The sequence below is a fragment of the Brienomyrus brachyistius genome, chromosome 10 (assembly GCF_023856365.1).
Source record: "Brienomyrus brachyistius isolate T26 chromosome 10, BBRACH_0.4, whole genome shotgun sequence".
In the NCBI taxonomy this organism is placed as follows: domain Eukaryota; kingdom Metazoa; phylum Chordata; class Actinopteri; order Osteoglossiformes; family Mormyridae; genus Brienomyrus; species Brienomyrus brachyistius.
This window is the reverse complement of record NC_064542.1, coordinates 26,870,662-26,878,837: the sequence shown is the minus strand read 5'-3', so window position 1 is coordinate 26,878,837 and position 8,176 is coordinate 26,870,662. Positions and strand designations below refer to the sequence as shown.

At 46.8% G+C, this 8,176-nt stretch overlaps 1 protein-coding gene across 3 annotated transcripts; it reads right to left on the bottom strand.

The window, feature by feature from the left end:
- Positions 1-561: 561 nt before the first annotated feature.
- On the bottom strand, positions 562-8,042 carry shbg (sex hormone-binding globulin). Of its 3 annotated transcripts, XM_049027619.1 has the most exons (9): positions 6,918-8,042; positions 5,830-6,039; positions 4,739-4,836; positions 4,196-4,385; positions 3,606-3,767; positions 3,318-3,477; positions 1,805-1,947; positions 1,417-1,609; positions 562-1,104 (listed from the first exon to the last, which is right to left on the bottom strand). In XM_049027619.1, exons 2-9 carry the CDS (start codon positions 5,923-5,925, stop codon positions 923-925), a joined length of 1,224 nt encoding a protein of 407 aa, XP_048883576.1. In that variant the 5' UTR covers positions 5,926-6,039; positions 6,918-8,042; the 3' UTR covers positions 562-922. The 3 variants fall into 3 exon arrangements, with proteins under 3 accessions (XP_048883576.1, XP_048883575.1, XP_048883577.1); XM_049027618.1 differs by having other exon boundaries at positions 4,305-4,385; positions 5,830-8,042; XM_049027620.1 differs by lacking the exon at positions 6,918-8,042 and having other exon boundaries at positions 5,830-6,059.
- Between the last annotated feature and the right edge of the window lie 134 nt (positions 8,043-8,176).

The window sequence follows — 8,176 nt, the reverse complement described above, 5'->3', positions numbered from 1 at the left end:
AGGAAAGTACAGCAACAGGCCAGAGCGAAAGTGACAGGACCCCTCATACTTTCCGATAACAGGCTGGACACAGTCAGACGTGATGCATAATCCTGATGAAACACAGTGCAATATGTTGGAATAAATCGCTATTAAATTTACTTCTGAATGTCTGCCTAGTGCAAAATGGAACAGTACGATACGCAGTGAGAACTGCCAACAGTCATATTGTCTGCTTAAAGTATTTTGTTTCGTCTTACTCCTTGTGGATCTCATTCCCGTGTTTGTGTCGCGAACACATTTGAGTATGTCTCTTCGGCTAATCCTTGGATCTACTGTGATTCAAAGCGTATGGGAGTAAGAACCAGGTACACCCTGGATGAGCCTATCTGGGGGGAGAAAAGACGTCACAAAAGCAGATCTAGGATCAGTTTCAGACCTGCAAGCTATCCACCCTCTGTGCCCTGTCACTGATATCGCAAAACACATACTGTTGATCATAAATTATAAGATTTCTGTCTGATAATATACAAAAGCAGAAAATGGAAGAGCAGGACAGAGATTAGCCACACAAATCTTCGGTCAGGGATGATCATCTGCGCAGTTTTTATTGAAGTCATCTCTGAAGGGTATTTGGGTCAATTTCATTCAATCTCTGTCTTGGTTAATTGTCCATATTTTAAAGATCAGGTCATGTAGATCTCAAATGCTGCATAATTCCACTTTATAGGAAGTGGAGGTAATGTTGGGAGGTCTGGACAGAAGATGTGGAAAACCAGATGCAGAATGTCTTCCTGAGCATCACGTGGTGAAGGTCATGGGGTCAGAAGTGGAGCATTGAGGAACATGGAAAGAGTGACTGGGAGTGAAACAAGGACAATGGCCTGGAAGTCGAGTCTGAGGTCACTGACGGGTCAGATGAACCATGAAAGGTCACTGGAGGTCAGCGATCAGCAGTAAGCAAGGCTGAGGATTCGAGCAGGTCGGGCGAGGCGGGGCAGCTGTGTGATGAGATAGAGCTGTGTTTGTAGAGGGCATGGTCCAGATCTAATTCCCGGTCCTGAATTCTGATCCCCCATATACAACCGTGCAGATACTGAGAGTCACTAGTGTTTGTACTGTAGTCTGTGAGGAAGAGAAGACCAATGATGAGACAAGTTAGTGACAGCTGCGGTTTAAGGGTATGGACTCAAATCGCAAAATTTGTCAGTTAGGGCTCAACCATAAAATATTCATCCATCCGTCTTCTAAAACCACTTGTCCCATGCATGGTTGTGTGGGTCTGGAGCTGCAAACTCCACAGGCATAGCGCCAGGGGGGAGACTCAAACTCTGAACTGAATCCCAGAAGTGTGAGAGGAAAAGGCAAACCAATGTGCCAAGGTGCTAGATAGTCCTCTTTGGACTAATGGAATTTTAGGCTTAAGGAACTGCTCACCTGGTACTCCCCCAAAGGCCAGCAGCATGCCATCATCCCAGATGTTCAGCCAATCGCGTGCGTCATCTCTGAGCTCTGCGATGACTTTGTTACCCAGTGCAATTTGCATCACATTCTCTGATAGGTTTAGCAAGAGCTCATTTTGGGCCAATGACAGACTATCTGTCCGTTCACCAAATGTCACTTCCAGCTTCTGTGGGGAAAAGATAAACATATCCAAATATAATGAAATACTGACCATCATCTTAGGCAAAACGTTCACGTCATCCCAGAAAACATATTTAAAACATATTGATCTTGCATTGATGCCTGATTCTGGGCAGCGGACAACAGTTGTGCTTTGCTTTTGCAAAACATATAAGATGTGATTCTGGCTAGGATCCCGTACCTGTGTTTGGTTCTGGGCGGCAATGGTGAGTATGGCTTTGTGCTGGGAGTTCAGTATGGCCAGAACAGTACCAGTCCAATTGCCTATGTGCCCTTCCATTTCTATGGTGATGCTTCTGCCAGTTCCCTGGTGTGTGGGGAAGTCTGTGATGGTGTAGAGGGTACAAACTGTCACACAAACGCTAAAATGCTCCTGGACCCCCTCATTCTCCCTCCCTTGCTTATTGGGGATGCGGGGAACACGGTTGTGCCCCCTACTGGTCAGATGAAAATGCTATTCAAACAAGTTTTTATAAAAAATTCATTTCATTTTATTGTAAAGTTATATTTGATAATGTGGCTTTGTTAGTCATATCAGTGCGTAATAATAATCTATTGTACCTGTATTTGTCCTTTGTGGGTTTCTGCTCTCTTACCTTGCACCTAGAGTGACCGAGGCCCAATAAAAACCCAATCTATCCACCCTTCTCCAAGGAGGGGGGGTGCAAAGCCATTACTAGGGTGTCTGATGGAAATGGCCCACAACCAGTTTACATTTATTTAGGGGTGGGGGGGCGGGGGTTAAAGCCCCTGTAAAAGAGACCCCTGCTTTGTCCTGTCTATCAATAGCAAACGTCACATTCTCCTGTCACATAAAGTTAAAGCAGAAGAAGTTAGACTAGTTGTCCAGCAGGGGGCACTCTTCTCATTAGATGGTGCAGGAAGACTGTTCCTTCTGGTGCAACACGGGTCCAGCGTGCTGACTCTATCGTCATTAACGATCCTAAATCAGTCTAAGGAGATTATGGGTGTTATCACTAAGGGGTATCACTGTGTCCTTATAATAAAGTAATCTGAAGGAAAATTTTTAAATCCCATAGAATAACATTCAGTTAAATTCCTCACTTGATCATCAGAGGTGCGGTGAGCTGGTTAGCAACCATGCATCCCCTAAGTAGATGCAGGTTGAAGGTGGCTTAGGTGAGTAATCCCTACCCAAATACAACGGAAAATACCGGTCAAGCCCACTGGTCCCCCTGTCCAGGATGAAATGATATTGGTTTGTGATGTCAGCACCCCCTCAGAAGATGGTGCTCAAGGTGACCACCTGTGTCATCTAATGGGGTGATCAGCACTGATAAGTATGTCTGACTCCCTACAAAACAACAGAAACCCCCCTCCTCACTGCCATGTGCCTGCCTTAACCCAGAGTTTCCCAATCCGATCCTCAGGGACCCACAGTCAGTCCACATTTTTGCTCCCTCCGAGCTCCCTGTTAGACAGTCCACATTTTTGCTCCCTGTTAGACAGTCCACATTTTTGCTCCCTCCGAGCTCCCTGTTAGACAGTCCACATTTTTGCTCCCTGTTAGACAGTCCACATTTTTGCTCCCTCCGAGCTCCCTGTTAGACAGTCCACATTTTTGCTCCCTCTGAGCTCCCTGTTAGACAGTCCACATTTGGGAGGGAGCAAAAACGTGGACTATCTGTGGGTCCCCGAGGATCGGATTGGGAATCGCTGCTTTAACCTCTCACCAGAAGTGTTAAAAACAGCTAGGCCTGTCCCAGGGAAGAAGCTGCCCCTTCGAATGTGGGTGAAGCAGGTCCGGGGCTCCCCCACCAGCTCCGTGGCCCAGGGTTGGCTCAGGTTCAGCCAGTTCCCCGCTCTCACGCAGCCGTCCATCTCCAGCCGCAGCTGCCTCGCAGCAGAGAGACGACGAGGAAGAGAAACGGCACACAGAGCAGAATGAGCTAATCTACGAGGCTCAGCACTGCCCCCTGCTGACGGCTGATTGAAAGCTTTCATAAAGGGCGACTCCTGACCGAGTTGAAAAGCTCCAGGTCTTTGACCAGGATGCCCCCCAGGGACAGGCGAATGAGTCCCATGGTGTCCTGCTCGGCATGCTGGGAATGCAGCCCCAGCACCAGTGCCTGACTGCCGTTCACCTCCAGGACCACGGACTGACCTTCATTGCGCAGCTGCACCTTGGGGGAAGGGGGGTGGATACAAAGGGTAGCTATGATGTTATAAATGGTGAAGAAGCACAGGGAACATGAAAGACCAATGACCTTGAGCGACCTTGAGTGACCTTGAGCGACCTTGAGTGACCTTGAGCAACCTTGAGTGACCTTGAGCGACCTTGAGTGACCTTGAGTGACCTTGTCCTGAAGTGTTTCAGTTGTTATGGGAATTATAAGGTGAGCTGAAATGCCCCCCCCCCCTCCCCGAATTGGGACACACTAAATGTGTGCATCTCGGCGAAAAACTTTGGTTGTTGGTAAATATTGTTTAGAGCAAATAGGATATGTTCCATACGGGGGCCTGGCATAATGCCCTGGACGTCTCCTCCCTTGTGCCCTGTGCTTTGTGGTACAGCCCCCCCCCCCACAGTCACGGAACATGGGTCTCATACTTGGTGCCAGTGGCCGTTATTAAGCCTAGGACCCCCTGTCACAGCCACTATCATTCCTCTTTTCCTGATCTGCATCTCGGGAACGCCATCGCGCAGACCCAGCACGAACCACTCGGCACCGGCCTGCGTGTCCCCATACAGAACCAGGCCCTCGGGGTCCAGGGTCCGGAACTCGAATGTGGACCTGATGCTGCAAGAGGGCGACACAAACCACGACGCACCTTTCAGTGAAATAATTCACCTTTCAAGAAATTTTGTCCGCCTGTCGTTCAATGCACAGTTTCATACATCATAACTACTTGCATGTTAATGGATTCATTTTTGTACATATTACTTGCATATTACATGTCATGTCCTTTGTTTTTGTTTGCTAACTCAGTCTCTTTGTGCTGTTCATTCATTTATTCATTCATTTATTCATTCATTGACAATACAGAATTGAATCTTTGAATGACTGTAACTGCACAGGAATGACAATGCCTTACATACAGCAGATAATATTAAGGTCATCTGTACATTCCACAGAGGTTGGGATACACTGACCTTGTGACCTCTGTCAGATTGGCTTTCATGTGCATTAGGGGCGTCTTCAACCCCCACCTCTGTCCAAGGTCCAGAGGGCCATTTCCCGATATCAGCCTCTGTAAAACCCCACGCTTCCCTGTCACCATCCTTATACACAAACACACACACAGCGCTGTGGCCTTATACGCACTCGCACTACACACTGTAATATCCTCACAGCAAACGTCACAAGCGGACACCTACCTACAATACACTCACATACAACGCAACACTGCGACAGAAGGTCGCTAGTTCGAATCCCATATTCGATAAAATTATCACATTGCCAGCGAGCCTTCAGCAAGGCCCTGAACCCAGACCCTCTACTGTGACCCCAAGCCCCATATTCCCCCTGTGTATTGGTATCCCTCAAAAAAGGAGAGAGAGAGAGAGAGAGATGGAATATACAAAAAAAACGAAGAATTAATATGTACTTGTGTAAATCACACAATACAGCGTCTCATAACTGAGACACACAATACTGTCTCACCATTATAGACACACACACAACCACGCAATATACACCCTGCCATACACACACAGAGAGAACACTGCCTTCCTGTTATGCACACTGTCCCAGAGGTCACACTCAAACAGAGAAAAAATGTTTCATCATACAGTTATACATAGAAATGCATTTTGTGGAGATTCTGATTCCAGCAGCCAGACGTATCAGTTCAGGAAATTTACAGAGCGACACCATCTTATGCTAAACGGCGAGCCGTCTGTACAGCTCGCGGCCGAATATCCTTGATTCACTGACGCAAATGGGTCTTATGTGTTTGATTGGGTTTTTCTAAGACATCTTTCTCTACTCGCAATCATAAGATGATTTTTCTCCATTTGTTATCTGCTTATTCTCCCGAGAAGAAGCATATTGGAAGTTCAGCATCACTCAGTTTGTGGAACCTTTTCATAATCAATAGTGAAATTGAATCGGGCTGAAATCTCAGTCTCTTTGTTCGGGGGATGAAGAAACATTAAGTTTAAAGTTGACAGAAGAAAAAGACGAAAAATAAAAGACGCTGGTTTTTCCCTGCGAAGCCCATTGCGAGAGGAAAGGCACTTACCCCCCTGAGCGCAGGTCCCTCTGCTGTGTCTCGCGTGCGCTGGGCCAGACTCACACACAGCAGAAGCAGAGGCAGAAGCAGAGGCTGCGGGTCCATTCTTCGGCGGAGCAGCGACCACAGCGGCCGTGGAAACCCTCGCTATGCGATTTGCCGTGAAAAACCAGCATCTGTGCCTCTGTTTCGTCGCCTCCCTTCTGACCTGCTGGAGACCTACCAGGACAAACACGTCTGACATTTTGCTCCCTGGAAAGTATCGATCGGCAGAAGCATGTTCGTGTCAATCTGCCTGCTTCTCGCGCTTTTCTGTACGGGTCAGGCGACAGGGGCTGGGTCATCGGTGCCGGTCCTGAGCATCCGAATAGAGTTTGTTATGCTGATTCGCAGTTTGTCATAGTGGAAAGAGGACCTGCTCTGAATGTTTCTTTCAAGGACATCGATATTGGTCAGGGTCATGCGGAGATCTGGGGCCTGTACCAGATGGCACAAGGCCGAGGAACAGGGTACATGCTCACACATCAGCCAGCTTAGCCTAGCTGTATAACCTAACTTTTTCATAGGGCTGTAGGAAGCAGCCAGCGTAAGCCAAGGTAAACTTGTGTGACACAGGCAGGACATGTTAACCTCACACAAATACAAAAGGGTATTCAAACCCCCACCCCAGGAGGTGCGAGGCCATGGTACCACCCCCACTTAGAAACATTCAAGGACAGAGCTATGTGTGTCTGTCTCCTTGCACTACACCTAGTATAGTATTAGCGCTGTATTACTCTTACAGATTCTCAGTACTAAGCCCGATTTAATAATTATTGCTTATTAAATTATTTGTAAAATCCCTTTCGAAATCCCTTATTGATTACAGAGTATATTAAAGCTTATTATCTTATCACTCTTTACACTACGTGTAATAATGTTCAAAGTGAGTTTCTGCAGTGATTCTTTAAGTGGGAACTGTTAGTACGAAAACACTCAAATCACAGCCGAGACCCCCAACCCCCCAACCTCTGCTTTTTTTGCTGAGCAGGGTGGGCTCGTGTAAGTACGTTTGCAATGCCGGTGACCTTTGTATGCGGCGACTGTTGTTTACTCACCTGTTACAGGGAAACCTTGACTCACTCACGAGGTAGGCCTGCGTGATCCTGACATGTGGGTGCATTCTCCTTACCACACTAACCCTACTAGGGTTAGGTGCCGATCGATTGGGGCAGGGGGGCGGGGGGCCGCAAGGATTTCCTTCTTCTACTGTAGGGTAAACCACTTCAATGGCTCTGCTTCTCACATAGGGCTGATGATGTCAAACTCTTAACTGGGTTGGGAAATTCGACAAATTATATTGCATATGTGGAGTCTGCATGTTCTCCCTCTGTTACACAGGTGTCTTCCGGGAATACTGGTTTCCTCTCACTGTGAAAAGCTGTGCAGGTTGGTGATTTGGGTTCCCTAACTTGGCCATAGTGTGTGTCTGTGCCCTGAAACGAGTTTGCATCTCATCCAGGATGTTCGCCTGCCTTGTGTCCTATACTGGCATAGTTCAGTACCCCTCTCCCATGCCCCTGTACTAGGTATGAAGGTGGGAGATAGATATTTGTATATCTATAATTTATTATGTGTTTTCTACATACAGTTTAGCAGAATAAATCACTCTTCTTTCTGTGGGAATGACAGACAAAATGGCCGAGGGATCCCAATGGAATCCATGCATCGCTTCCCAAAATCAGTCAGGTGCCTGTGAGTTACTAGTTGCTTGCAGTGAGAATATATTCCCCAGTTGGTGCTTGGCTGCCTGATGCAGTGGCTGAGTGGTAGCTTGACAGTGCATGTACAGGAAAAGCTCATATTAGGTTCCCTCTGTAGATAAGGTACTTCTGTGAGCAGCTGTCCTGTAATACTGGACTGGAATTGGTTAATTCAGGGGGCTCCTTTGATGTGTTTAGAATTTGGTTTTGTAACGCGTAATAAAAAGTACCAGTGTTTGTGCTCGTCATCTAAGCTGTGGAATCTTCTACAAAAGCCTACACGGTAAAAAAAAAAAGGTGACTGAGGTCTACCGCCATTAGACCCCGAAGCCAGCCTTATTAAACCAGCAGGCTGTGTTTACATTAAATCTCTGTCTCCCTCTAGTGGAAAAAATTAACCTGACGTTAAAATTAACATCCATCGGTGTCCAAATATGATGGGCCTTCATTTGTGCCGCAATAATTTATAGCTGCGACCATCAGTCTGTCAAAAATATAAGAAGAAAATGCCATTAATATATGGGTTTATCTGCAGCGTTGCATCGCAATGTTATGGCAAAGCAGCTCTTGGAGAGAAACAGCAGTTAATGGGACATTATAACTGAGCTGAGCAA

Coding starts and splice junctions, on each gene's coding strand:
- shbg (XM_049027618.1), bottom strand. CDS start 6,064: ATGTCAGACGTGTTTGTCCTGGTAGGTCTCCAGCAGGTCAGAAGGGAG. Junction 4,837..5,829: donor AGGGACCTGCGCTCAGGGGG/GTAAGTGCCTTT, acceptor GGGGTTTTACAG/AGGCTGATATCGGGAAATGG. Junction 3,478..3,605: donor ACCTGGAGCTTTTCAACTCG/GTCAGGAGTCGC, acceptor GCTGCGAGGCAG/CTGCGGCTGGAGATGGACGG.